Below are 27,683 nucleotides of genomic sequence, written 5' to 3' on the forward strand. Positions count from 1 at the left end.
AGAGAAAAAAAAAAAGACTTCAAAAGTCAAGCCTTGAATTTGGTGGATCACCAAGTGGAGCCTGAGTGGAGCCTGGGGCCACCCACTCCTCGGACTTCTCGCCGACTTGCTCTTTTCTTCTACACCACAAATTGAGATGATAAGACTGGGACTGAACAAATGGAAATTCGACTGCATTATCGTGTCTGGTGAAATAGCAGCAGCGAAAGGATAGTAGCGTAGTAGTAGTAGGTACAGAATGAGTCAACAATGAAAATTAATTACGTCCTCCGTGTATGTACTCCTATCGCCACGTCTTTCTTCTACTCGCTGTCCTCTGCGAAATCATCTGAATCTCCTCCGGCTCCAAAGTCGTCACTGTCATCATCAATCACGTACGTCTTCTTCTTTGTCGTTGCCGTGCGCCGCGACGGCCGGGTAGTAGGCGCCGCAGGAGAATCCAAGATATCATTGGCCATCGCATCAATGTCGTCGTCCGACAAGTCATCCGCCAGTTGCTTCTTCTTGCTGGTCGTTTTGGCTTGTTTGGAAGCGTACGCCTTGGCTGCCGGCGAAAGCGCCGTCTGCTTAGCAGATGCGGCCGTCGTAGTGGTGGTGGCATCCTTCTTGGGGCGGCCTCGTGGCTTCGCGGCCGGTTTGGCTGCTGCCGCTGCCTTGCCTCGGGCCGCCGGCTTGGCCTTGGTAGCGGCCGGCTTCACTGGCTCCTCCTCCTCGTCGTCGCTGTCAAGCAACGTCTTGGATTTGACCTGCAGCGACCGGCGCGGAGAGGTCTGTGGCACTAGCTTGCTGTAGTCAGTCTCGTCGGCGTCAAAATCGGGAGACTGCTTTGAGGTCTTGGAGCTGCTGGCCAGTCCCGAGCTGCCGCCGGCCCCAGAGCGCTCCGAGAACAGCTGACGAGAATCCGATGTCGATCCGCCAGTAGTGCCGCCGATCCCCTTGACCATCTTGCTCACGTCGCCCAGGAGGTCATCACCGTTGTCGCTGTCCGAGTCATCCAAGGTGTACTTGGCCGGCTTACGCGCTCGGCTGGGCGCTGGGTCAGCCTTCGCGGTCTCGGCGGCTTGCGCTTTGGTAATCTCCATAAACTCGTCGTCGTCCAGCTCGACCTCCTCCTCCGCTGGCTTGGCCTTCGCTTTGGCTGCCGGTCGGCCCCGTTTAGCGGGTGCCTTCTTCACCTCAGTGCTGTCGGTATCTTCTGCCTTGACTTTCGAGGCAGCCTTCGGTGCAGCCCGACTCTTCTTCGGCAGGACTTCCACGTCGGAATCGCCTGCATCTTTTTCTTCTTCTTCTTCTTCTTCCTTCGCTGGCGCTGCCGGCTTGCTGGCCCCGCGGTTCTTCTTCGGCATGATCTCCATCTCGAAATCATCATCATCTTCATCATCGTCCGTTGCAGGCTTGGGCTTAGGAGAGGACTTCTTCAAGAAATTGTGGAGCGTGCCCTTCGGTTCGGCCTTCTTCGGGCCGCGCTTGGTCTTCGGTGCGGCAAAGTCTTCATCATCCGAATCATCATCCTTAGCAGCCTTGCGCTTGCGGGCACCGCCACGGCCGACGGCTGTCATCAGCTTGGAGGAGGTACGACGACCCATGTTCGCCACCTTACGCATGCGACGAGCCTCATCGTCAAGCTGGAAGCGCCATTCATTGATGAAGTCTTCCAAATCCCGCTTCCAGATGTCTTCCTTGGAAAGCTTGATCAGGGTGTCAATCTCCATCTCCTTATCACCGATCTGGCGACGGAGGCGCTCCACACGCTCCTGGGTCAACGACCAGATCGCCATACCCAGCAGGTAGTCATACGCGTTGGAAAGGTTGCTGGTATCGTCAGCCTCTTCGGAGTCTTCCTCATCTTCGGCAGCTGGCTCAGTTTCCCCGGCCTTGGCAGCATCCGCGACCTTGGGGAATGGCTTGAAGCCCTTCTCCTTCAGCTCCGAGACGAGCACATTCTTCTTCTTCTTCGAAACGACCAGCTCGCCGTCGATGATCATCTGGACAAAGCGCGCCTGGTTGCTCAACTTCTCCAGCTCCTTTTGCATTTCGTTGAGTTGGTATTGCTAAATTTCGGTGTTAGTAGACAGCACACCAGCATCAAGATTCGATCAGAATGGCCTACCTTGCGGCGCTCGTAAAACTTCAACCGGACTGCGAAGAACTCCTTGAGAATGTCGTCCACTGTCGCATACTTCGTGATCCGACCCTCCGGGTCAAACGCGACCAAGTTCGTGGTGGCGATGGTCTTCGTCAGCTTGAACTTCTCCTCCAACCCTTCTTCGACGGCAGACTTGAGATGCTTCTCATCCATTTGGATCACGAAGTGAACCTTGGTGTGCGTGTTGTAATCCTTGTAGTCCTTGATGAACGACGGTGTCTTCTCCGCTTTGATAATATCTTCAAGCTTATCCTTGAAATCCTGAGTCCATGTTCGAATGGGCAATTCCGTAATCTCCACTTCCTTCTCACCAGTCTCCTTAATGATACCGCTGAATTTGAAGCGATCGCCACCAATAGCAGTGACTTCACCCGTGAACCCACGGAACCAGGGCTGCATGGGTTTGATCTCCTCGCCATCCATCAGCCGCTTCAGGTTGTCCACGATATCCTCCGGGTTGTAGTTGGGAATCGAGGAACTCCAACCGGTACCGATACCGTCCGCACCGTTGACCAGAATCATGGGAACTACCGGCATGTAAACCTCAGGCTCGATAGTCTTGCCATCGTCAACACCATAAGTCAGCAGAGGCTCATCCGACGCATGGAAGACGCGGCGCGCGAACGGGGACAGCCGTGTATAAATATAACGCGCACTAGCGCAGTCGGAACCACCTTGAAGACGACTACCGAAGTTACCGCTAGGCTCCAGGCAGTTAATGTTGTTGGACCCAACAAAGGTCTGCGCTAGACCAACAATGGTTTGCTGCAAGGAGACATCACCGTGCTGGTACGCGGTCATACCCGAGACGTGACCAGCCAACTCAACGACCTTCATATCCTTCTTCAGATTGCGACGGAAACAGGTGTAGAGGACCTTACGCTGACCAGGCTTCAGACCATCGACAACAGAGGGAATCGAACGAACATTGTCCGCCATACTGAACAGGATAAGCTCCTTGTTAATGAAGTCGGTGTAGGTGATCTTCTCAACGGAATGGTCCAAGAAGGTTCCGGGCTTGAACTGCCGCAGCCACTCCTTACGCTCGTCAGCCTTCTTCTTCGAAAAAGCCAGCTCGATCAGCTCCGCCTCGTTGTCCTGCATGGTGTGAAACTCCTTCAGGTGACGGTCCAAGTCGCGGAAGTAGACCTGAGCATCCTCAGTAGTACTGGTACCCAAACCCTTGTAGTACTTGTGATCCCAACCACGCTCATGCTTATGCTCCTCCGCCCATGCCTCGTACTCGGGCATAGTGAAGAAAGAACGCTGCTTGGTTGGATTCTTGGGATCACCCTTCCACACCTTCACAATGGGGGTGATGAATTCAATCAAGAACTCGGGGATCTTCAGCAAACTGGGAAACTGGGCCTGTAGGAAGTTGATGAGTAGGCCCTTGATGTGACTACCGTCGTGATCCTGATCAGTCATGATCATCAGGTGACCGTACCGCAGGCCGCGGGTGTCGGTGTACTCCTTCTTGTGCTGCAGACCCAAGAAGTTCTTGATATTCTGAATTTCTTGGTTCTTCGAGATCTGGTCGAAGGAAGCATCGCGGACATTGAGCAATTTTCCTCGAAGCGGGAAAACACCAAAGAGATCCGGGCCAACAACTGCTCGACCAGCCATGGCCAGACCCTTGGCCGAGTCACCTTCCGTGAGAATCAGGGTGCAGTGATGGCCGTCCTTGGTGCCGGCCTTGTTGGCATCCGTCAACTTGGGGTTGTTCATGCGGGAGCGCCGGCCACCGTCCGTCTTCTTGAGCATCTGATCGGCCTTCTGCTGGGCGAAGTGCAGAATGTTATTCATCACCTCGGTCTTCAGCACCTTTCTGTAGAAGTCTTCATCGAGCACACATTTACTACCAAATTGGGAAGCCTTAGTCGTCAGCTGTTCCTTGGTCTGGGAGGTGAATGCCGGGTTAACAATCAGTGCGTTGACGAAGATGAAGATGTGGTTTCGGATCTGGGCTGTTTTCAACGTGGCGCCATTCTTATTCTTCTTTTTCACTTGCTCGGCCAATCTGGTACAGATCTGATCGGCAATGTAGTTGACGTGGGTACCTCCAGAAGTGGTCGCAATGGAGTTCACGAACGATACCTGCTGGAAAGCACCGTCGGACACGGCGAAACCGACCTCCCAGCGAGGGTCTGGGCTGCAGGTGATGATCTCGTCCTTCGGGGCCGGACCAGTATCCCCACGTTCCTTACGGATAGCCTTGGTGTACATCTCCATGTACTTCTTGAAGCCGCGGATAGGGACGCGAGTGCCGTTCAACTTGACATTCACCTTTGCGGTGCCTGCCAGGTCATACACACGACGCTTGACAAGAGCTTCGAAGTCATCGTCCATGCCGTCCATGCTGAATTTTGCGTAGTCTGGCTTAAACGTGACCTTGGTGTAGTCTTCTCCCTTGGCTTCGGTGATCTTGGCCTTGCCAACCTTGGTCATGTTGTCCGTCCATGTCTGCTTGTACTTCTTCTTCTGAGACGAGTCCTGGGTCTCGATGGAGAACTCGGTGGAGAAAACGTTACAGAGCTTGGCACCGAAACCGTTACGACCACCGGTGACCTTCGCCTGCGTGTCGTCGTAGTTGGATGAGGTGAGGAGATGGCCAAAGATCAGCTCGGGGACGTAGATCTTTTCCTTGGCATGCATTTCGATGGGAATACCGCGGCCATTGTTCCAGACACTGATCACGCCCGACTCACGGTCGACCGTCACGCGGATCTCGCTCATATTCGCGTCATTCTGTTTGTTATCGGCAGCGTTGACGACAATCTCATCGAAAATCTTGTAGAGACCCGGCACATAGGAGACCTCACGGTACTCCATCCCTTCCGACTCCGAACTGTATACCCACATTTGCTGCGTCGTGCGTTCGACGGAACCAATATATGTATCCGGACGTTTAATGATGTGTTCAAGTTGTGTAAGCTGTTAGTGCGAGTGTTAGCACAAGTCCAAACCAGCGGCGCCGGAAATACTTGCCTTCTGGTACTTCTCTGATGCATTGGTGGACTTTCCGGGCTCTACGGAATCATCTTTTCCGAATGATTCATTTTCCACATCGGCGAGGGGCTTGGCACCGCCCTTCTTGGAGGGTCCAGCCGTCTTCTTCGCCTTCTTGGGAGGGGTGTGCGACAGAACAGAGTCGTCGGACATGTGATCGTCATCGTCGTCCATGTTGTCGTCGTCATCGCTGTCCGGTTTGGCGCGTTTTTTGGAAGCCGCCTTGGATGTGGTCTTCGCGGTGAGAGTGGTCTGGGTGAGCTTTTTAGGCGCTGCCTTAGAAGCTGCTTTCTTGGGGGCTGCCTTGGCCTTTGGCTTCTGCAGTCATCATGAGCTCGCTGTCCAAAGCAAGAAGCTAGAATGAGAAGAGTTACGTACCGGAGCGGGCTCGGGGACGAAGTCGGAGCTTCCTTCGTCGTCAAAAACAGAGTCGTCCATGATCGAATCGTCCATTATGAGGGAATAACGCTTCGCACGCGCAGGTTAAGGGAGGCGAACAAAAATAGGGAGGATAAGGAGTGACGGGAAGGGCGAAAATTTCAGCGAGAGAAAGATAGATGAAAGCACAACCTCCAACCAGCGAGGTCGTAAAAGAGAAAGGGGAATAAGTAAATTACGAGAGTAGCCAATTCCCCAGACAGGCTACTTTATGTCGACCGTGTGTTGTTTGTTGTCGAAGTCTTTTGTTGACGCGCTTCAATGCGACGCTGTGCTGCGGCAAAGAAACGGCTCTGGCCGCTGACCGCCCTCGGATCAATATCGGGCCGCTGCTGAAGTGGCGCCGAAATGGCTCAAAGCGGAAATCTCCAAACAGTCTGGCCCAAAGCGGAAGGCACGACCAAAACATGCAAGGCAGGCGCGGGGGAGGGGAACTCAAACAACAACAGAAAGAAGGCACTAACACCGGGCAAGGGTATTTTTGGCACAAAGACCTACGTTATGTGCCGCGAACAAGGGATGCCATGCGATGCTGTTTGATCCCTTCTTGTTGTGACGAAATCTAGTTCAGCCATGTTGACAGCTGCCACCCATGTTGTGGCGGTCGGTCGCCTTGGACACTGAACGGTGATGAATAGGGGACCCTCAGTCTGAGACCTGCCTACTACAAAGACCTCTGTGTTATACTTAATATTATCCATTGAATGCATCACTTCTCAGCTACAACTGAAAAGTAGTTATACCAGTAACACACTAGTACTCACTACTACCGGTACTATTTCTTCACAATGTCGATGTGACAAGGAGACTTTCGTAAGAGCTGGGTGTCTAACAGCCGAGAAATATATATACTATTCATCACCGGAGATATACTGTCCCTTGATCCTTGACAAATTAGTAGTACTACTAGTGATTGTGAACATACCTTCTACCTTCCTTAGGGCTCTAAAGGTTCAATAGGAATCTGCAAATCAATAGAGATTAGTTAGTTACAATGACAGCCATTCAACTGACTCAACCTTCCTTTCCACTTTTCGATTCATTCAATTTTTCGTGACCTTCTAGAAGCCTGACGGAAGACCAAGTGTGGCCCGGAACGGTAATTTTCATAGTGGGCCTTAGATCAGCCAATGAACGCAGCCAAGATATAGCATCTGACCAATGAACAAAAACCGACCACGACTTGAACCAGATGAAACTGGTCATGTAACGTTTTAAAACAGGAGTCAGGGGTCACCACCTCAACACAACAGCATCATTCTCTCACTACTGGCCAGAAGCTGTCCAAGGGGCGGTTACTCAGACACTGATTCCTCGAGATCTTTTCACAGATAAGCCAACTACGACGATTGAGCCTTGCGATTTGCGGTCCCAAGTCCCAACTCCTCGCCTAGCCCCTCCGTGACCCCTCCTCGAGCCCGTCTGCAGTGGATCAAGTGCACCGGCCGATAAAACGATTGCACCAGATGGGGTCGTGGATCGACCGGCCCCGAGCGAAACGACGGTAGGGCCATAGGATATTGCGCTGGCATCACTAGTGTAGACATTCGACCCTTCGAGAAATCACCCGCGGGAGAGAAGGAGGGCAGGCCGGGTCGATCAGGGAATTCCACGGTTCGCAGTCCGTGGAGAATGGCTCCATTGTGATCAGACTGTGATAAGCAACTCCAGAACGTGAGCAGAAACTACGTAAGTGTAAAGAATGTTGCTACAGCAATTTGTTATACTGTGCAATGAGAGCAAAAGTGCATGGTAGTAAGCTGTAGATGGACAGTAGTCTGGGATAATTATTGAAAATCGATCGACGGGGCGAGAATAAATGGGGGTGTGAATTGAGTGGTCCGCCAAAATGTGCCCCTGAAGGACTGAAGGAGGGAACCTGACAGGTTAATGGTGCTTGTTAGTGTCGGGGACTAACCGTCGCCAACGCTAATAATAATCCCTCGCGACGCTCCTGATCCCTTTCCCCCCCATCCGGCCCTGGACACCAAAATCACCGCCGTTTCCTTCCTTGCCTTCTGGCTCATCATCCTTTTTTCTTTTCTAGCCCCTCAATTCCACGCGCTGGTTCTGACCCTCGACCCCCCTTCCGCGCCCGGAGAGATATGCTGTCGATATTGACAGCCCCTCCCTCGACTGTCCGCCCTCCTTATCGTGTTTGGCTGCTGGCTTAACCCCTCCGTCGCCCTTTAACACCCACACATCCACCCCCTAACATCTCAATCTTCCCGAGGAATGCGCCTTTGACACCGGCATTCAACATCACAGCCCAATCAGGAACGCAATGACCATGGAGATTGCCGATCGCGCCCCCTCCCACGTCCATTCGGACTCCGTCAACACTGGGTCCCACGATACTGACTCGATGGTCACCGTGCCATTGACCTCCAATTCGGAACACACCCAACCCGACTGGCGGACTCTCAATATCCCACAAACCCCCGTTGACGTGACATCTCCGTCCCGGGAGCATTCGAGCGATGAGGAAGAGGACGCCAGGACAACCCCGACCCAGGAACCAGCGAGAACGGACCTAGAACAAAGCTCCAATGGCGGCGATGCTAGCTCGGTACGATCCCGCAGTAGCGAGGAGCGGGACAGGAGCGATGCAGTGGATTGGGAGGAGCTGGAAAAGACAGAAGAGCAGGAACCCCGTTGTGAAGGGTCGGATGAGGTGCGTAATCCTAGCCCCAGAGATTGAAAGATGCAGCAATTGACCTGTACCAGTCGACTGCTCTTCTCTTAGCGCGATTGGAGCAGGAAAACAACGCTCTTGCGACGAACCCCAAGTCTGCTCTGGCAAACAAGGCGCATGTTACCCGACCGTCTCGTTCGCAGTCATTGCACCAGATTAAGCGACTGATCGACGAGGACCCCCGATCATCACTCCGCTACTCACAACTGCCTCCCCCGCCGATGACCGAACTCGAATTCTGGGCAGCGCTGGTCGCAGATTATCCCCAAACAGCCCAGAGACTACCTACATTGACCTCGAACAAAATTCGGAGCGGTGTGCCGCCACCGCTGCGTGGTGTGGTGTGGCCCAGCTTGGCCGGAGCCCGGGACAACACATTGTTGGCGGAATACCAGCGATTGTGCGGCGAGACGAGTCCATACGAAGGGCTGATTGGCAAAGACATTGGCCGTAGTTTTCCTAATGTGGAAATGTTCCGGGATCCCAATGGTGAGGGGCAGCAAATGCTCGCACGGGTGCTGAAATGCTTCAGTCTGTACGACACGAAGATCGGCTACTGCCAGGGACTGGGGTTTGTCGTTGGTCCCTTGCTGATGCACATGACGGATGCAGAGGCATTCTGCGTACTCGTTAGGTACGTACTTAACTAGCTATGTAACGGCTTACACATCGGAGCTAACCGACGCCTCAGGCTCATGGACCATTACGACCTGCGGACCTGCTACCTTCCTGATCTCTCCGGGCTTCATCTTCGTGTCTATCAATTCCAGAATCTGTTGGCTCGCCTGCGACCTGGCTTGTTCGCACACCTTGAGATGCTGCATGTTGAGCCGGTCTACGTATCGCAGTGGTTCTTGTCCTTCTTCGCAGTCGCGTGTCCACTGCCCATGCTTCTACGAATCTACGACGTTATCTTCCTGGAGGGTGCCTGTGAGACACTAATGCGGGTTGCTCTCTCCCTGATGACCCGGAATGAGAAGAAGATTATGGCATGCGCAGAGTTCGAAGATGTGATGCAACTCTTGCTTTCCAGGAGTCTGTGGGATACGTGAGTTATCTGTCAAGCCAACTACGAATTCTTCTTCTAACTCCTATAGGTATGCCTGCCACGCGGATGACTTCGTAAACGACTTTGTTTCTCTCACGTCGCTCGTCACGAAGGAAAGCCTCCAGGCTCTGGAAGCCAGCTATAACCAGTCACAGGGAGTCCCAACCGGCATCTCGTTCCCTCAAATGCAGGCAGCAGCTTCTCGATTCCTTGGGCGACTCTGGGCGGGATCTAACTCTCACAACTCCACCAAGTCCCTCAGTCTCAACCCCAACAGTGCAAGTGCGTCTAATCTGGCCAGCATCCGGCGATCAACATCCAAACAGAGCATGACTTCAACCCTCAATTCTGTGGAGTCCGGTTCCGACGCCAGCACCGCGCCGACGGAACTGTCGACAGACGTACAAAAGCCACGTGCAAAATCAGCCATATCCCAGCACAAAGACCGCGACCTCCACACGCAAATCGAGGACCTCCTCATGGCCCTCAGCGACCTCCAACGCCAACACGCTGACCTCACGCGAGAACTGCAGCAAGAACGGGAGGAGCGCGAGGAAGACCAAGTCCTTGCCAAGTCAATGCTGCAATACATCAAAGAGACGTCCGAAGAGCCACCCATGGATTTAGTTCACAGAGCCGACGCGAGATTTGCCATGGTTGAAACGCACAGGATCGTGTCAACGGACCAGACCAAGCACCAATTGCGTGACGACCTCAACCGTTATAAGGAGATGCATGAATTAGAATCCAACCGATGCAAGAGCTTGACGCGGCGGATTGATGAGCACGAGAAAGAAAACGCATCTCTTCGAGAACAACTCCGCGAAGCACGCGGCCGTATCCAAGACAGCTACCGTGAGCGCCAGCGGCTAGAGCGAATGGTCCGGGAGTTGCGCACGGTCAAAACCAAGACCAGGAACTCCGACACGGCGCCGTCCGAAACCTACGGCTCCCCAACCAGCGACACCAGCGAAGGCTACACCAGTACCGGCCTCCGAGAATTGAGACTCGTCCGGACCAACTCACAAAAGAGCCAAAAGAGCACCACAACACCGACCACATTCAACAAACGATCCAGCAGCCTGGGACTGCAATCCGTCCTTGCCACTGAGAACAACAAACCGGCAGCGGACGAGTCCCTGCTACTCGAGCTTGTCAATGCGAAAACGGCAGAAGCAGTCGCGCGCCAGGAGCTTGAAGAAGTCAAGGGCAAACTGGACTCAATGCGGAAGGTCATGGCACGGAACGGGATCATACCTGAAGGACGACATTCCTTCCTGGGAAGGCCACCGTCCATCGCGAAGGCGCCGACGGAGCCAGCATCGAATAGTGGCGGACTCTTCAGTGGATGGGGAAGACGCGCTGTATCCACCAGCAATGAGTCTTACGAGGGACGGTAGACAGTCTGGAGTACATATCCATGAGGTTGGATTGTCTACGTCTCTCGAAATTTCCTTGTATCATTTTATTCCTTTGTTTTGTTTTATTTTCTGGTTGGAGTTCACTAAAGCGGATGCATGTATGCCTAGATGGGATAAGATGGTGTTAGATTGTATGATATCCCTCCTGTACAGATAACCACGTACAAACATAATCAGAATAGTGAAGAATAGACAACAACATATGAATTAACCTTGAACATGAATATAACTCCACTATACTAGCTACAATAACCACCCATCCAGATGCACCATTACCAAGACTGATCTACCAAGTGCCCCCAACCATCCTCCTCTTCAACTCCTGAAACACCGAATAAGAATCAAAAACCCCCGACTCCTGAATATGCCTCTTTTAATGAGCAACCATCTCCACTAACTTCCCAACATCCTCTCCGCAAGATCAACCACCTCCCAAAATCCCTCGACAGATCAATGACTCCCACTTCCCCTCTCTGATACCACGCCTAGTCCTGCGATATGCGTATCTGTGCCCGAGAGGAGCATCGCCCGGGTCGGCGAGCAGGAAGCTGCAGTGGGGAAGTCTGTCATGCGGATGCCTTCCATTGCTAGACGGTGCAAATCAGGCGTATCAATTTCTCCCCGAGAGGAGACGTATCGCTGAAGCCAAGGTCCTCAGCGACGATAATTAGGAGATTCGGGCGTTTAGGTGAGGTCATAGTGGTGGTGTGGTGTAGTGACGACAGGATTCTTTAGTGCTTGATGCAGCCACACACATGATCCCCTCGAGGTGCTTAGCAGCTTTATACTTGTTTGGTGATATACACGCATTTTGTTCGATTCTCCGCTACCTTGAAGATAATTTGAAGTCGAGAGGTGATATTATTGGCACAACTAAACTAACATGGCAGTTAGCTTAGCCGCTAACGCTTGAGCGGCACAATCCAGCGATGGTACCATCACTCCGCACGATGGCTCCATCCATCTCCATTGATTTCCTACCATTCTCCCCACCGCGCGACGAATTAAGCTTATAGTGTCCGGCATTCGGCCAGACTACGGCTGTCGGTCACTTAGCGCAGGATTTGACTGAACAAGACAGAGCGCGACTCCGTCTGAGACGTCTCTAGAGCGATATGGCAACATCGCCCCAGAATGTCGCGATATATCTTGATAATTTCTATAAAGAAACATCAAGAGTACGAGATGGATAAGAATGACACAAATCTGGCAGAAAGAATTCATGCTTCTGGTGTTGCTCATTCGAGCTGAAGGCGTCCTTGACTCTGCTCACTGCTTCTTGAACGGGAAGAATGGCAAGCTTGAAGAGCTTGCGGAATCTGCGTCATGCTTTCACTTGGAATATGTTGATTGCATACACTATTATTGCTACTAGTGTGTTTAGCTATGGCTTTGATGACGCTGTTTACTCGACTATCCAAAGCATGGACTGTAAGGATTTGTGCTTCACTTACTTTCGTTCCCAAATCTAGACATACGAGTTCTTGCTGACTTTCTGGAAGCTTTCGAGAAGCAGTTTGGCACCTACGACCGCTCTACTGGGGAATATGGATTTAGTACTCAGCACTTGTCCTTCCTCAATTCCCTTGGTCTGCCTGCAAAAGCGGCTGGCACATTTATCGGATGGGCGATTGGAGAACACTATGGACGTCGGGCTTGCTTTATTGGCATGCAGCTGATGTGCATTGTTGGTATCTCGATCAGTTACACAGCGACGACTTTCGGTCAGATCCTGGCCGGACGGATGATAGTGCAGTGCTTCATTGGCTGGGAGGACTGGCTTGTGCCCATGTTTCTCGGTGAGATCAGTCCTAGTGTGGTTCGTGGGGCGACGGTGGTCGTATACGTCTTTGCCCACATATTTGGCTCGTTCATTTGTGCTATCATCACGTATGAAACGGCCAAGTTGGAGGGAAACGTTGCTTGGAAGATCCCGATCGGTGTGATGTGGACGTTTCCCTGCCTCATTCTGCTTTGCAGTTGGCTTGTGCCGGAGAGCCCTCGGTGGCTTGTCCGGAAGAACAAGATCCAGGCGGCGACGAAACAGCTGGAATATCTCAACAAGGGGAGAGATATAGATGTCGCTGGTGAAGTGGCGTTTTTACAGGCGTCTATCGAGGAAAACGCGCAGACAAAAGGTTCCTGGGCGGAACTTCTTCAAGGGACCAACCGGGTACGCTATTGTCTTCACATATAAGTTGACTTACGTGTGGGTGGTGCTAACATGCTTGAAGAGAAGAACGATGGTTGCAGTCATGACGGCGGCTTTCAATCAGTTAACTGGGCAAAGCTTCGTCAGTCAGTATGGCAGTCTGTTCATCAAGTCTCTCCACGTCATGAACCCGTTCGCCTTCACGCTATTATCCCGGGGCATCTCGACCATGGGCCCCCTAGTTACCTTCTCCTTAGTTGACACGACTGGAAGAAGACCTATTTACCTGATCGGCGGTACCATGACCACGGCTCTACTTATGACTTGTGGTGGACTGGGGACGGGCACCATAACCGATGATAAAAAGCGTGGAGTTTGCGGGGTGCTCATGATGTACGGGCTGTTCTACATCATGTCTTTCGGATCTATGTATGCCCCATACCGCGACTAGGATCAGTCTTCGTTGTTAAAGCATGTGCTGACTTGATTAAACTCACAGTTCTGTCATTACGGGCGCAGAAACACCCCATCTGCGACTCCGCGATAAGACCTCGGTTGTTGCCTGGCTTATCCGCATTGTCTGCGACTTTGCAGTCTCCTACTCTCTTCCATATCTGCTCAAGGCACCGTATGCCGATCTCCAGTCCAAGGTTGGCTTTATCTATGGCTCCCTTGCAGCAGTGGGGGTGGCTTGTGGGTACTTCTTCCTTCCCGAGCTCACGGGACGCTCTCTGGAGGAGCTGGAAGAGATGTGGCAGCGGCGCATTCCTGCGCGAAAGTTTGCTGGTATGTATCATAATGGATTCAAGTCGACCATTTCGACCTAGTAGATTTCCCAGCAAGCTAACAGATCGGTGCAGACTGGCATTCGGATGGCACCGGAAGTATCAGCGCGAAAGTCACGGCCATGGAGGGTGAGACTGAGGAGGGTGTTGAAAAGACCAAAGGAGGACTATCTCAAGTATATATGCAAAGAGTGTAGAGTTGAATACGATTAGTTCTAACTCATCATCAAAAATCTTCACGATTCCTTTGCTCAAGTAAAAGAGTGTTGACCAAATTGCCCCCGAGTACTCCGTAGTATGAGCAGGGGTCACGGGTTAGCGACAGTCAGCAGGATCCATCAATGCCGTTGCCGAGCGATCGCTGCTCCACCCTTCGAGGTTTCCTTGGATGGAAGAAGCCACGACTATCTCCACATTCAACAAGCATCATAACAACAGTACAATGGCTTTTACCACAGAGGTCGAGTTCGACCAGGCAAGCTAATTACCCGTTGGCGACCGTGCCAACATCATCCTCGCTAACAAGGGATAGGCATATGCCAGTGTCCGAACCGCCTTCACCTCGGGTCGCACCAAGAGCAAGGATTGGAGACGGCATCAGCTTAAGAGAGCCTGGTGGATGATCGAGGACAATAAGAGTCGCATTTTTGATGCCCTTCGTGCCGACTTAAACAAGCATCCTTTGGAGGCTATGCTGTGTGAAATCACCGGCCTCCAAAATGACATTCTGCGTACTCTCGACAAGCTGGACGAGTGGACGAAGGATGAGAAGCCCACGAGATGGGATCCCATCAATTTTCTGGGCGGAACCGTGGTCCGTAAAGAGCCATTAGGGGTGTCCTTGATTATTGGCGCCTGGAACTTTCCCTTCGTTCTGACATTACAACCCCTGGTCGCTGCCATCGCCGCTGGCTGTGCGGTGGTCCTGAAGCCATCCGAGGTCGCACAAGCCTCTCAGGATCTCCTGATGGAGATCGTCCCTGAATACCTGGATCGCGACGCTATCAGATGCGTCAGTGCAGGGCCGCTGGAAATGAAGCATATTCTCGAAACCCGGTTCGATCATATATTCTACACCGGATCTGCGAATGTCGCCAAGATCGTCTATACTGCTGCTGCCAAACATCTGACTCCCGTTACTCTGGAACTGGGCGGCCAAGGGCCTGCAATTGTTGCCCCATCTGCGAACATCGACCTCGCAGCGAAACACATTGCCTGGGCCAAGTTTTCGAACGCTGGACAGGTATGCTTGCCTGTAAAATCAGGATGACCCACTCTTTCGGTTCTAACGTTGGACTAGATTTGCGTTGACGTGAATCACGTCCTCATCGACCCCAGCATACGCGAAGCTTTTGTGGAAAGACTGATTCATTACTTTGACGAGTTCAACGGTGGCCGGGACAACCAACCAGACTACTACAGTCGCATTATCAACGAACGCAATTTTGACCGCCTCGAGTCTCTTCTCGATGGAACAACTGGAAAGCTCATTTACGGTGGCATTCGCAACCGCCAAACGCGATACTTCGGACCCGCCATCGTTGTGGACGTCAAGACTGACGATTCTCTCCTATCTGAAGAACTCTTCGGTCCCATTTTGCCTATCATCGACGCGGATCTTGATACCGCCATCTCTTTCACCCGCAGTGTTGAGCACCCGTTAGCCCTTTACGCCTTTACCCACGTCGAGTCTGAAAAGACACGCATTCTGAACGAGACTGCTTCTGGTGGTGTGACCTTCAACGACTGTCTCCTTCATGCAGCTGCTCTCGACGCACCTTTTGGAGGTGTAGGAAACTCGGGTATTGGTTCCTACCATGGCAAATACGGAATTCTTGCTTTCTCGCATCTTCGCGCGTATACGAATGCTATTCCGACCTGGATGGAGGGGGTTATGAGTGCGAGATATCCTCCTTATTCTGACGCAAAAATGCCGAAGCTAGCCCAGCCTGTCAAGGCGCCTTTTGATAGAGAAGGGAATGACTCAACTTCTCGCAGCAAAGTTTTGGGTACCGCGGCTAGTCTTGCTGTTCTTGGGCTTTCAGTCTGGATGTTCGGAGCGAGGGAGAAGCTCCCACGTTATGCAAAGAACTGGCTGAGAAGATGACGCTGCGTATTTGATGTATCTATTCTAATTGAAGCACAATGCATGTGTCTTTGGAGAGCCGTTTTTGTTCATACCAAAATGGGGCCGTATACTAACATCTGCTTGGTCTCCCTGATTGATAATGCCTCTCATAGCATCGCAGACTTTGGAACGACGATTCATCATGAAGTCCGCGATGCACTTTACCGACGTAATGGGTCTACTTATGCTTCGGTGACTCCATCGATGACTCTACTGTGACCCCTTGACTCTTTCTGAGTCATATCTAAATCGAAGTATCAACATGAAGTCAGTGGGCGGTGGATGGGAGTCCCCCAACGACTATAAATAGCCCCTTGATCCCCCGACTTTCTTCCCCAGACTTGTCCTCCTACAACACCCCGTTCTACCATACATTCACCTACTTTCCCTACTATTCTTCTGTTCTATGCCTTTCTCCTGTCTGATTCTACCATCTCCTCTCTTATTCCCGTCTTCCTATCTATTCTATCTTCTTCCTCTTCCTCTTCCTCTTCCTCATCCTCATCCTTCTTCTACCAACTCCTCTTCTCATTTTCCTTTCTATTCTATCTTCTTCCTTTTCCTCATCTTTCTCACCATCTTGTTCTACGACTGCCTTATCTTTAGCTACAACAAGTGAGCTATCAGGTAAGTAGTCCTGTCCCCAGTCGACCCAAGCCATGTCAAGCCCTGGGGGCTTGTTGAAACGACCTACCTCAACTACCTCACCTGCTTCAACTACCTCACCTGCTTCAACTACCTCACCTGCTTCAACTGCCTCAACTACCTCAACTACCTCAACTACCTCAACTACCTCAACTACCTCATCTACCTCGTCTACCTCGACTGCCTCACCTGACTCAACTACCTCGATTACCTCACCTGACTCGCCTGACCCAACTACCTCTGCCTACCACTGCCTGCCTCAACCTGCCCTAATTCACCTACCTCACCTACCTCGTCGACCTCACCTACCTCATCGACATCACCTGCCTCACCTGCCTCACCTGCCTCACCTGCCCGACCTGCCCGACCTGCCCTGCATACCTCAACCTGCCCTGCCTGCCTCTGCCCTCCCTCACCTTACCTCCCCTGCCTGCCTCTGCCTGCCTGCCTCTGCCTGCCTGCCTCTGCCTGCCTCTGCCTGCCTGCCTCTGCCTGCCTCTGCCTGCCACTGCCCTGCCACTACCACTGCCCTGCCACTACCACTGCCGCTACCACTACCACTGCCGCTACCACTACCACTGCCGCTACCACTACCACTGCCTCACCTGGCTCACCTGTCTCACCTACCTACCTCAGGTATGTACCTGTTTTTCCTACATGCCACCGGGGGCTGCCAAAAGCAGCTGGCTCGGCACTGTGACGCGTTCCCCGAAACGACTCACTCTGCCACCCCTCGGTATACAAACAAGACCTTGCTTTTGCCCCCCTACGGGCTTCTCAAGGTTTGCTCTAGCCCCCCTACGGGCATGAGAGCCACCGGGTGTGCGTGGTGGTGGTGCACAATGCCGCCCTGGCATAGTCGCGGCTCGAAATCAACGAGTCCACTCTGCCTCCACCCGGTGTAAAGCGAGTACCCTGTCTCTTAGAGATGAGGGGAATTAATCAAGCCGCACACCTGACCAGTCCAGGCTGGTCAGGGACAAGATTGAGCCAGCGCTGTATAGCGCCGAAGTCTCACCATGTGAAGAAATTTACATGGCTGAGCGCCTAGTTGTGCGGGCTAGGTCCCTCCAACGAACGAGCTCGCACCTCATCGTGGTGTTGGAGTCTAGTAGCTAGTCTCCTTGTGGGGCTGGTGAAGCTAAGACGAGCTCATAGGTAGATTCTAAGATAATAAATTGGTTGCTTGTGTATGCTAGCAGTTTAGTACTGTAGTATGTAAGGGTAGTTAGTAGTTAATGTTTTATGACTTCCGATTAAGTACCAGACCAAGTAGTAACTAGTCAATAATAACTTTCGTTCGTTACTTAAAGCAAGTGCCCCTAAGTTATTATCTGTTCACCACAACCAACCCATCACCTAGTTAAGTAGCCAATATGACACACTTCAGCAGTCCAGTTCTCTTTATCTAACAACATCCATCCCCAATATGTATCCCACACTCTCTCTACCACACAAGTAAAATAATAATGAAAGAAATAGATTAAGTCTTCAACGGATCATGTCCCCAATTCTTCAACGACTTATAACTCTTACTATCCGTATTTTGCTTCGCCGTCTCCTCCTGCGCCAAATGCCGCTTACAGTACGACACTACTTTCCGCATATGACTGACGTCTTCGTCTGAGTAGCCCGATGGGTCTTTGGATGGGTTGTGTTCGAGGATGGAGACGATTTTGCGGCCGCTGATATACCAATTAACATTTATTGTTAGCTTAGCTACGTGCTTCTTCCTTCATAGGTGTAGGGATGGAGAGTTAGGTATGGGGGGGAGGGACATGCCTTTCATGTCCGATTGTCTCCCCCGACGAGGAAGATTCGTTCTTCCAGCCTGAGGTCTGCGATTGGGTGTCTTTGAGCCAGTCGCGGAGTTCGTTGGGGGTCATGTTCACGAGGGAGTTGAATTCGCTGTTACTCCTTTTTTGAGTGTCAAGTATCGAGTTTGGGTAGAAGGGGGAATTACTCGATGACGGTGTCCTTGTCTTTAACCATGTTGGTCGATGTTTTGTTCTGCTCTGCTCTGTGATATAGGAGGTTGGAGATTGTGAAAATATTGTTGGTAAGGTAAAGGAAGTCGAGGGTGAGATGTTCTGGCTTTAGCTGGGGTGGGATTTCCTGACGTCATGTTTCCGAGAACAGATACTTCGTCATCGTTTGACCTCTGGTGGAGTAGTTGAAGAGAGATCGGAGAGATGTCTCTAGTCTATTTGGTAGAGATTAAGGTTCGGGAAGGTTATCGAATCACTGATATGGATGGGATTGTTGTTCCAGTTCATGGAAAGACGCGATGCGAATTGAAGCTCATTAGTGACATTGGTATCGATAGTATTAAAAGACTAGAAATAGTAATTGACGATTGCATCCAACTCCAGCAGGCTACCTCCCAGGTCTATACATTGAAGAACACCTCTGAACATCAGCTACGGCCCTGCACTGAGAGCTCGCCCGCATTTCTGTATCTGCTTGTAGACCGGCTCCTTGGCCAGATATTCCTCGGTTGCGTCCACGATCGTGTCGATTTCATCGATGCCATCGAGTGAAATATCTGCTAATCCATTAGGCACATCGAACCGGAATAGACGGTTCTCATCGTCCAATTCGGTATGCTCGCGGAGAAACTTGTTCATGTCCATCTCGGTGTCGATGGAGTCCGTGCGCGATGTCTTTAGTAGTCCGAACATCGCTTTGCCGGACCGTTTGATTGAAGGCACGCCCGTGCCGATGGACACCATGCATCGTATTTGGGTATCCAATGAGCCGGATGGCCAGATGCCTCTCGCTTCTATCCAGACTTCTCGCACAGGATTGTTAGCGTCTGTGCTGCTGTTGTAGAATCGCCGTCCGCTTGGCCCGATAGGAACGGGGTCGAAGAGCGGCACCGTGGAGAAGCAGGCTCTGCCAGCCTGCCATACTTTGGCTGACTTGTAAAGCTCGTTGGAGCAGTATTTACTCGGGTAGCTTGTCAAGGGCGCTAGATTTCGTTTTGAACCGTCATCGGTCACGCAAACGTAACTTCAACGATTAGAAGACAGCTATTGAATCATTGAGAGAGACTCACACTTTGCAGGAGTTTGCCGGCTCTCTCAGAAGTATGTCATCTTCGTAGCCAAGCTCATGAAGAATTGCCTTCATGGCAGTCTCGATCCTGCGACCGTCGTATTTCGATTGCCGGCGGAGGTTGCCTCCCACTGGTAGAAGCCGCTTTCGAGCAAATACGTGAGTTGATAGCCTTTTGTATGCGTTGATGCACTGATCTATGTCCATTTCCAATCGACCAAGCATGATGGCTATCAATCTATCGGCGAAGTAGTTAGTTAAGGAACCCGGTCGAAACGATATGTGCACCATCAGAGAGCCTACCCGCCTGATCCCGATCCTCCGATTAAATCAAAGTACTCGCATGGCTTTGGTGGGTTTTCAGGATCGATAGATTCCATGATGTGCTTCAGGATGTAGAGGGAAGATAATCCGCGGACACCCCCGCCATCGAGGCTGAGGAGACTAATGTTCCTCACCATGGTAGGAAAAGTATGAAGCCTTAGAGATGGGTTGGGAAGCCAACGTGGTTCAGCCACCATGAGCCACGGAGTCCGATATCATTTATATGCCATCGACTTTGACACCGAACACTGCGTATGGAAAATTCCGCCTTGAGCCCATGACGCAACCCGTCAACGGCTGATCGGGCTCAAAGCATTATCGAGGCTGGTATCAGTGCAGCCAGTGATGACGGTTCTTGAATTAATTCCGGCCCGACGTATTGATCGACATTGTCAATGCGGATTCTAAGCAGCAGCAAATGAGATCAACGCCTCGCTTCTTTGGGCACATTGGAGCGGATGGCTTAGTGCGCACTCACCGTCTTTTCTAGTCCCCATTCGACGCTGCTGGTTTTTTATCGTAGTGGGGGAGCATGTCGGGCTGGGAATTTAACTTCAAGGAGACACCGTTCATAGGCGGGGTGACAGCCACGTAGTCAGAGCTTAGCGCCGTCATCCTTGGGTGAAGCAACCAGCGGCCCATGCTCATTGGGACTTCGGGGGATGATATGGTGGTGCCTAAAGCTGATCATCGCATGGAGAAAATATTTGCATTAGCTTTATCTGGATGATATAGCCCTTGCATTATCTTCTGTTGCAGATAGAGAGCGATGGTCATCGATGCATGGAAAGTTGGGAACTGCAAAGGTCATAATCCATTCCAAAGTCACCGGACACTGATCGACACCTGAGGCATCAAGGACCAAAGCACACTAGTGCCAATGAAGACCATACTATGAGACATAACACTGGATCTGTACATGACGCGGATGGTCTCTAGAAAGACATGCGACCGAAGCAATACACCCACCTTCAAAGATTGACCGTATTTTCCGGATGGAGTTCGATCAGAGGATTCTTGACTTGTGCCTAAACTACAGAGTAACAGGTCGGGTATTGGAGAAGAAAACCTTCCGGGCTTATTGCGGGCTTATTGCTTGCTGCCTTCGACCCGTCTCGCTTAAAATAGACCTCGTGTCCTGCGTGGCCCGATCATCCGTCTGTGAAACCGATTCTCGGAGTGAACTACACATATACCGCATCTTACATATGTACACAATCACCTTCATCGGCCAACATAACCAACATATAGCGTGGACGCTACGCTGAAAGAATCATGCCTAAGGCAGCGTATAGCCGCCATCAATCACGAGGTTGGCTCCAGTCATATAGCTCGAGGCATCGGAAGCGCAAAACACATAGGCCTGAAACATTAGCAAGTTTTGTCCTGTTTGGACTAGGAGGTAGCAAAGAGTCACAGGACAGAAGCTAACTTACTCCTTTGAGTTCATAGGCGTCAGCCATTCGCTTAGCCGGAACCATCTCGTTCCATTTCTCGCGCCATTCCAGAGGGTGGATGTCGAGGATTTCTGTGGCAATGAATCCCGGGGAAACGCAGTTGACCCGGCAGAAGTCAACCCATTCAACGGACAGACATTTTGCCATCTGCACCACCGCAGCTTTGGAGGCATTATACTGGACCACATCGATCAGTCGGCATCTTGAACCAGAATAAGATGCAACTCACCGCAGCTTGCTTCTGAGGCACATTCACCAATGTTGCACTGACAGAGGCCGTGAAAATTACATTGCCATGTCCTTGTTGCTTAAAGATCCGAGAAGCCGCCTGCGCGCTGTAGAATGCGCCATCTAGATTGACTTTCATAATATCACGCCATTGCTCTGTGGTGTAGTCTTCCGCCGCAATATTGGAAGTGACTCCCGAGTTCACGACGATAATATCGAGCTTGCCAAAGTCGGAAGCGATCTGTTGAATTACTTTCTCGATGTCCTCCTGATTTCCAACATCAGCCTTATAGGCAGCCGATTTGATATTGTTCTGGGCACCGATTTCTTCGGCAAGCGCCTCTGCCGCTTTAGACGAGTTGTAGATGAGGGCCACCTGCGATAGTCAGTATATGGATGCTTGATAGAACGCTTCATCTTACACTGGCACCAGCTTCTGCAAGAGCCCTCGAGACCTCGAGACCGATACCTCGAGCACCGCCTTGTGTTCATTTAGAAGCTGCTAATATTTTCATATCAGGGAACGTACCGGTGATGGCAGCCACCTTGCCGGTGAGGTCGAAGGCTTTGAGGACGTGCTTGTTCTCAGGCTTAGACAGAACCATGATGGCTGTATTGCGATGGAAAGAATGGTTGAGATTGTACTCATGCAATATAGTGAGCTTTGTATGAGTGAAGTATTTCATGCCCAGTAGGAAACCCCGCAGTAGACCCCCGCAGCGGAGGCCCTCCGAGACTGGCACGTGGTAAGGTTGTGCCTGAGCGCGCCTCACCTGGAGCATCACGTTTATGTGCTCAGATAGAAGATCTCACAACTCATAGAGATAGCTATCATCCACGAAATTAGCCTGATAAATGAGACTGTGTGCCGATAGCTGTTTGTGCTTTTTAACTGCATCCCCAGAAAACCGCAACGAATCAAGCGCCATTGCCGCACCGAAATGTCCATCGCGCGTCTCGTAGGCTCCGATCAATAGACTGAGGTCTGAAATCATCCGCTGGACATGAGCAGATGATGCGAAATTCTTCCTGATGAAAGCTAGACATGTCGCAGCATTAGAAACAGCAGACTCTAATGTTAGCTGCGACTGCGCATCTGGCATATGGGCGAGAAAGAGATTGAGTCGTGCAGCCTGATAAGCACATCTCGCAATATCAAACGAGAAGAGCACCTGAAGATTTCTACTTTGAACCTCCGATATAGTTTCTACAATCCAGCGACTGTGTTCTTGACACATTGTCTGGGCTTTGTTGGCATAGGTGCTTGATCCTAAGTGACGCAATACCACATCAGGGGCCGCATTGGGATGTCCGAGGAGGAAAAGGCGAAACAGGTCACAATGTGCCTGGTGCCAAGCTAGTTGGATTTCTAAGGCTCGCACAACCCACCGGAAGTTCGGCTGGATCACGAGTCCAGTGGTTGAAGAACCCACCGCCGATGCTATTTCCTCTTGAAGTTGAGCGAGGTTCATTTGAAAACCTTGTACGATACCCTGAAACTCTTTGAGAGGCTGCTCCAGCAAGGCCAACTGCCTGGTGAAGCGCATGATATCCCTGCGGACCCTGGAAATACGCAGTATCAGCTCTAACATGCTATGATGAGCTTGGTCTTCAGCCCGAGCGGTGGAAGGATTCATAGTGTCAGGGTCCGCTGAGCCGAACTTCTCCTCACGACACGGGTATTGCTGATATATCTCTTCATAGTTGATCGTGCTGTATCCAGGGAGGCCTACAGAGAAGTAACCATCTAGCAGTGCCATCGTCCAGGCGGCTCTCCGCCGAATCTCCTGGGTGACAAAGCTGAGATGTGGGCTCTCATGGTTCAGCTGGAGAGCAGTCAGATGACGACTCGCGATGGAGGCCATCATGAAGGCTCTTTCGAACCGGCCAACCTCGGCATGGTATTGGATGATCAAGAAGAGTGCTTGCAATCTGAATATCGAAGGCGTCTCGATCATGTCCCATATCCTCTTTTCCGAAAGTTCAATTAATATTCTGCTTTCGGAAGGCTGAGATGCAGCTGGCCTACAGCGTAACTTGACCAAGGCGCATATAGATGATACGAGGCTTGGCTCCAGTGTTCGACCAGCACACATCCGCCGAACTGAGGGTTCGTGAAGGAAGCTGTAAGAGGGCAAGGGATACAGGTGTAAGAAATAGTCATCAAGGACTCCATCTAACTCCAACCCATCTTTCACAGGGTAAACTCTGATAGAAATCAGCGGCCTGATCAATTATAACACGTTCATACATGACTGCCATACAGTCCTTGTTGAAGCTCAGTCAGGGAGATCGGGCGAGCGGGCGACGTGACTGTCATTCTTCTGTCTCGACCCGGAGATAATTGGTGGGCTCCTCTCAAGACTGGATATTGGCATTCCCGATGCCGTCGTTGGCAGTTATTGCATTGTGGCGTCTCACCTGAACATCGGGCTTTTTGAAAACGACAATTGATGCACGCCCGAGTTCCACGACGTCTCCCGGGATGGGCGCCGTCATTTCTCGGGCGTTCGATGGCGAGATTATTCTTCTCATAGGAGCAGGTATGCTTTAGCCTTTCGCAATTCCCACAAGTATACTTTTTGCGGTCGCAGCGAACCTAAAATTTCTTAACTACTGATACTATACGTGAGGTAAACAATTAAAGACAGTGAACGGAGGCTTACTTTGCGCGACCGGCACTGAGAGCACGGAGGTGAAGTTTCCCGACCATGGTGATTATCCATATATAATCACAAGGTATGTCAACAAAATGCGATCGGAATATTTGTAAACCAAAAGAAACTTAGATTGATTCTTCTGTGATCAACAGCTTTCAAGTTGTATATCAACGTGGACTCCATTGCGCCTTAGAGGCGTGTGATGGCGTCAGCCCGAAGTACCTGCAGCCGACGGATAGCAGATTAAAACCCCGAGCGTAGTTCCGACTACTAATTTCCGTAGGCTTGCAGGCCTGGCGCATACTGTAATGTAGGTAGCACAACAGAGACTGAAACTATTGGTTACACGTGAGATGTATTCTCCGATAAACAAACATGCCGACAGCAGGACACGGGAGCCTTTCCTAGCTGCTCGTCGTGATCATTGAATTTGGAGCTTTGCCCGATCTCATATTAGCGACTTCGATCCTATGCATCTTGAGCCACAGATTTACTTGGCCATGTTTTGGGCTGAAGTAACCTTAAGCCGAAAGGTACAGGCACTTCCCTTACAGTCGTAGTATGTAGTATGGCTGTTCCTTCCCAAGCAGATATCGAGGCATGAGATTCACTGCATAGCTTTAATGACGTTGGGACTGGGCTTTCCTTCAAACTCTCGAGCTATACTGGATGCTTAAAGCTGGGTAGTATTGTCTTGCATACTGAGCGCAACAGATTTTCCATGATTGTGTTGCTATGCACCGGAATTTGGATAGGGAAAACCATCATCAGCACATGTCTCACAAGAGAAGGGAGCTCGGCCGCCGAATGTAACAGACGAAAATTCAGGAAAGCGAAATAAACCTTACTCGAACAAGGTAAATCAGGCGTTGCTCTGCTGCCATTCAGATTGAAATCCTCACGAGCAGTTCCTACATAAGCTGACGGAGTGAAGTATAGTCCACATAACGCGCTCTCCCCATGCATCCACACTCATGGAGAAACCATAGTATTTTTTTCCGAAGTCCGAGAACAATGTGACGAACTGACAGGGATGGGTATGCATCCAGTGTCATGGGAGCATCAGGGAGTCGATGAGATTTGTCCGGACAGTGGACAGTGAGCACGGAGGCTGTATTGGCGAGGAGACTTCTGCGCAATCAGCGAGTGGTAAATGAGGACCGCAAAGTTGTGAGCAGCAGCAGAAGAAGTGGTGGTGGTCGACGGAGCCCGGCAACGCAGCTTCCGTTTGTAGTAGTTAGCGAATTGCAACGTTCCTGGAAGAGATCCATCACACATTCACTCCATAATGTCATTTGCTTCTGCCTTCCTCTCTGCTGAAATCTCTCATCGGCTGTTGTCGGCTTGCAATACTTTTGTCCTCGTGATGCCTGATGTCTTGCAATGTCTAAATGCCTCCCACAGTTCTTACCAATCAAGCACAGCTTCCTCTACGGACATCGCGAAATACAGAACCGAACCGAGCCGAAAAGTAGAGGAAGTCGGAGAATACTTGTTTTACTTTCTTAAAGAAATAATTAGATCACGTTCGACAGTGGCTTCGACCTCTAGGACTTGGATAGTCGCCTGTGACTCTTTGCTCGAGCTGGGCGTCCAGGGTCACCCCTGGTATCTGGTACCTCGTGTCCTCGCAATCAAGGTCTCCTCAAGAGTCCCGCCAATTTTCTCACTGTGTGTCGGGCGCATGTGGTTCTTCCTTTTTGGGTACAGATGCTCCCGATTGATGATTACGTCTTTTCACTAAGGGTATCCCGGCAGAGGTTCTTTTTAACAAGCAATGTTGACTAGGAGACCATGACATTAAGCCAGACATGGGCCGATTTGATAGGAGCCATAATAAAGGCACGAGTGATGATGTCGGACAGCCGTCGAAAGGCCGAGAAAAGCACGTGGTAGTGTGGTGAACAGCATCAGGCAGGCTGGTTTGAAACTCACGCCCAAGAGATCGGAACAAGTTCGGCTAATGGGCCGGTGGGTATGTCTCACTTGACGCGATTATTGTCATAATTAGAACATTACATGAGAGCTAATTCCAAGCCACAGCGATCGAAGATCTGACATAATAGCTTGAATGTGGAAATCTCCTCTCACTTGCCTTCATAATCGGGCGGTAGTTCTATATCCACAGGGGCTATGTGAACCATTGCGGGTCTTCCATGCTCACAGACTGTGATCGCGTGCCAAACCACCCTGGGTCCCCTCGGCTTTGGGAACAAATGATGATTATATACCAGTTTGGACGGCTCATTTGCCGGGGACCGATACCACACCTCACTTCTCGAAACAAAGCTTGGCAAGGAGCAGATATGGATATGATTCGGTTTATTGGATCTTATCCAATGAGTCAACAAGTACTGGCGTGTGTTGCCATGGGTGGAGCTGAGACCAAAGATGGAAGACGTGGAGAATCAATCCACATTCGATAAGGCTTGTTGAGGTGTCATACTATAGCGCGCATGACCACGGTCATAAATCCCGGACGTGGATATGGGCAGGCGCATGGCTTGGAGACTGCTCACTCCGTGAAATCTGTAAAGAATCGAGAGGACCTGAAAGGGGCAGAGCGGTGTTTGCTTTTTCCGCCCACGTCTCTTATGGTGGCTGCAGCATCACATAGTCGGGTGGATGGTTACGTTTGCGGTTGGACTGCCACCGTTGCTTGGCTTGGATGATGCTAGAATAGCCGAGCTGCAGAGCGCCCTCTGACCTCTTCTGAAAGTGAGACTCACCCAGGCATTTGAGGCAATGAATTTGCAAAGCCTTGGCATAGGCGGGTGGCCTAAGTCACGACGGCAGAACACTCAGTATTTTTGTCGCAGATTTTAACATGTTTCGCTCGATATGCTCTAGTGCTCACCCCGGGGATAATCCGACTATAATTATCATCAGCCTTATCGTGATTAATTTGGGGGCGCTCCATTGCTCGATAGTCGAGCTACCAGCGGGACGGGAATGATCTGATACGTCGATGTTCCTGTGGGTGTGCCTGAGCGGAGGCTATACGATCTGGATTGGCGACTAGCGGTCAGCAAGCCCCAAGACAACACGATCAATACCAGACTCAGGCAATCCATGTGTTGGTTAGGTTCGAGCGTGGGATTGGACCGGTCTTACGAAATGTAAGCTAAATCGGTTGGCTGTGGAGTATGCCATGTGCGCCACATCTGCTGGGATGAACTGTTCGGGGTCCGAGCTGTGACAGATACTATAGTACCAGTCACTATAGTGATGGCTTGGTAGACAAACTAACCCTCACTTTGAGTCGGTGGGGATGGCCTCACGTACGGGGCCTAATCGGTCAGTTGATTGCGAGCGATTCCAAAGCGACTGGCAGCTGAGACGCCCTGGGATGGGATCCCTGATCGCTTTTAGAAACTATCGGGCTGATAGTCAGGCATAGCCATTACCTGAATAAAGCCAAATTCAGTGTGATGTGTTCCATACGATCCCCAGTAAATCATACTTATCGGATGTTGCGGCTCAGTCTAGC

General features: G+C 51.2%; 8 protein-coding genes across 8 annotated transcripts; 3 read left to right on the plus strand and 5 right to left on the minus strand.

Moving 5' to 3' along the window:
- Positions 1-145: 145 nt before the first annotated feature.
- On the minus strand, positions 146-5,833 carry ASPBRDRAFT_64132 (DNA topoisomerase 2). The gene is made up of 4 exons (XM_067628452.1): positions 5,534-5,833; positions 5,135-5,473; positions 2,111-5,080; positions 146-2,051 (listed from the first exon to the last, which is right to left on the minus strand). The coding sequence occupies exons 1-4, from the start codon at positions 5,606-5,608 to the stop codon at positions 303-305; spliced, it is 5,133 nt and encodes a 1,710-aa protein (XP_067480630.1). The 5' UTR covers positions 5,609-5,833; the 3' UTR covers positions 146-302.
- Positions 5,834-7,378: 1,545 nt separating this feature from the next.
- ASPBRDRAFT_174046 (putative GTPase activating protein (Evi5)) lies at positions 7,379-10,979 on the plus strand. Its single transcript, XM_067619766.1, has 4 exons — positions 7,379-8,267; positions 8,321-8,922; positions 8,980-9,336; positions 9,386-10,979. Exons 1-4 carry the CDS (start codon positions 7,878-7,880, stop codon positions 10,734-10,736), a joined length of 2,700 nt encoding a protein of 899 aa, XP_067480631.1. The 5' UTR covers positions 7,379-7,877; the 3' UTR covers positions 10,737-10,979.
- A 1,070-nt stretch (positions 10,980-12,049) lies between these two features.
- ASPBRDRAFT_122640 (uncharacterized protein) lies at positions 12,050-15,801 on the plus strand (the record flags this gene model as incomplete). The annotated part of the gene is made up of 7 exons (XM_067617533.1): positions 12,050-12,188; positions 12,260-12,930; positions 12,992-13,338; positions 13,409-13,695; positions 13,770-13,840; positions 14,227-14,937; positions 14,995-15,801. 7 exons carry the CDS (start codon positions 12,050-12,052, stop codon positions 15,799-15,801), a joined length of 3,033 nt encoding a protein of 1,010 aa, XP_067480632.1.
- Positions 15,802-16,349: 548 nt separating this feature from the next.
- ASPBRDRAFT_64136 (uncharacterized protein) lies at positions 16,350-17,463 on the plus strand. The gene has a single exon (XM_067628454.1). The coding sequence runs from the start codon at positions 16,482-16,484 to the stop codon at positions 17,370-17,372; it is 891 nt and encodes a 296-aa protein (XP_067480633.1). The 5' UTR covers positions 16,350-16,481; the 3' UTR covers positions 17,373-17,463.
- A 231-nt stretch (positions 17,464-17,694) lies between these two features.
- Positions 17,695-18,459, minus strand: ASPBRDRAFT_73797 (DUF3140 domain-containing protein; the record flags this gene model as incomplete). Its single annotated transcript, XM_067629225.1, has 3 exons — positions 17,695-18,152; positions 18,250-18,375; positions 18,431-18,459. The coding sequence occupies 3 exons, from the start codon at positions 18,457-18,459 to the stop codon at positions 17,951-17,953; spliced, it is 357 nt and encodes a 118-aa protein (XP_067480634.1). The 3' UTR covers positions 17,695-17,950.
- Positions 18,460-18,887: 428 nt separating this feature from the next.
- ASPBRDRAFT_194338 (uncharacterized protein) lies at positions 18,888-19,985 on the minus strand (the record flags this gene model as incomplete). Its single annotated transcript, XM_067620736.1, has 3 exons — positions 18,888-19,479; positions 19,526-19,762; positions 19,828-19,985. 3 exons carry the CDS (start codon positions 19,983-19,985, stop codon positions 18,888-18,890), a joined length of 987 nt encoding a protein of 328 aa, XP_067480635.1.
- A 1,142-nt stretch (positions 19,986-21,127) lies between these two features.
- ASPBRDRAFT_28631 (SDR family oxidoreductase) lies at positions 21,128-22,138 on the minus strand (the record flags this gene model as incomplete). Its single annotated transcript, XM_067622537.1, has 5 exons — positions 21,128-21,211; positions 21,285-21,482; positions 21,535-21,909; positions 21,956-22,014; positions 22,063-22,138. 5 exons carry the CDS (start codon positions 22,136-22,138, stop codon positions 21,128-21,130), a joined length of 792 nt encoding a protein of 263 aa, XP_067480636.1.
- Positions 22,084-23,573, minus strand: ASPBRDRAFT_41070 (fungal specific transcription factor domain-containing protein). Its single transcript, XM_067624485.1, has one exon. It carries the CDS (start codon positions 23,489-23,491, stop codon positions 22,343-22,345), a length of 1,149 nt encoding a protein of 382 aa, XP_067480637.1. The 5' UTR covers positions 23,492-23,573; the 3' UTR covers positions 22,084-22,342.
- Between the last annotated feature and the right edge of the window lie 4,110 nt (positions 23,574-27,683).

This window comes from Aspergillus brasiliensis (genome assembly GCF_001889945.1).
Source record: "Aspergillus brasiliensis CBS 101740 unplaced genomic scaffold ASPBRscaffold_4, whole genome shotgun sequence".
NCBI lineage: Eukaryota > Fungi > Ascomycota > Eurotiomycetes > Eurotiales > Aspergillaceae > Aspergillus > Aspergillus brasiliensis.

What these genes read in the sequence shown, in the direction of transcription:
- ASPBRDRAFT_64132 (XM_067628452.1), bottom strand. Translation starts at nt 5,608, where the DNA reads ATGGACGATTCGATCATGGACGACTCTGTTTTTGACGACGAAGGAAGC. An exon ending in TCGTCCCCGAGCCCGCTCCG is followed by an intron (nt 5,474 to 5,533) that starts GTACGTAACTCT and finishes TGATGACTGCAG; the next exon opens with AAGCCAAAGGCCAAGGCAGC. An exon ending in CATCAGAGAAGTACCAGAAG is followed by an intron (nt 5,081 to 5,134) that starts GCAAGTATTTCC and finishes TCGCACTAACAG; the next exon opens with CTTACACAACTTGAACACAT.
- ASPBRDRAFT_174046 (XM_067619766.1), top strand. Translation starts at nt 7,878, where the DNA reads ATGACCATGGAGATTGCCGATCGCGCCCCCTCCCACGTCCATTCGGAC. An exon ending in GCATTCTGCGTACTCGTTAG is followed by an intron (nt 8,923 to 8,979) that starts GTACGTACTTAA and finishes CCGACGCCTCAG; the next exon opens with GCTCATGGACCATTACGACC. An exon ending in TCCAGGAGTCTGTGGGATAC is followed by an intron (nt 9,337 to 9,385) that starts GTGAGTTATCTG and finishes TAACTCCTATAG; the next exon opens with GTATGCCTGCCACGCGGATG.
- ASPBRDRAFT_64136 (XM_067628454.1), top strand. Translation starts at nt 16,482, where the DNA reads ATGTCAAGCCCTGGGGGCTTGTTGAAACGACCTACCTCAACTACCTCA.
- ASPBRDRAFT_41070 (XM_067624485.1), bottom strand. Translation starts at nt 23,491, where the DNA reads ATGATCGAGACGCCTTCGATATTCAGATTGCAAGCACTCTTCTTGATC.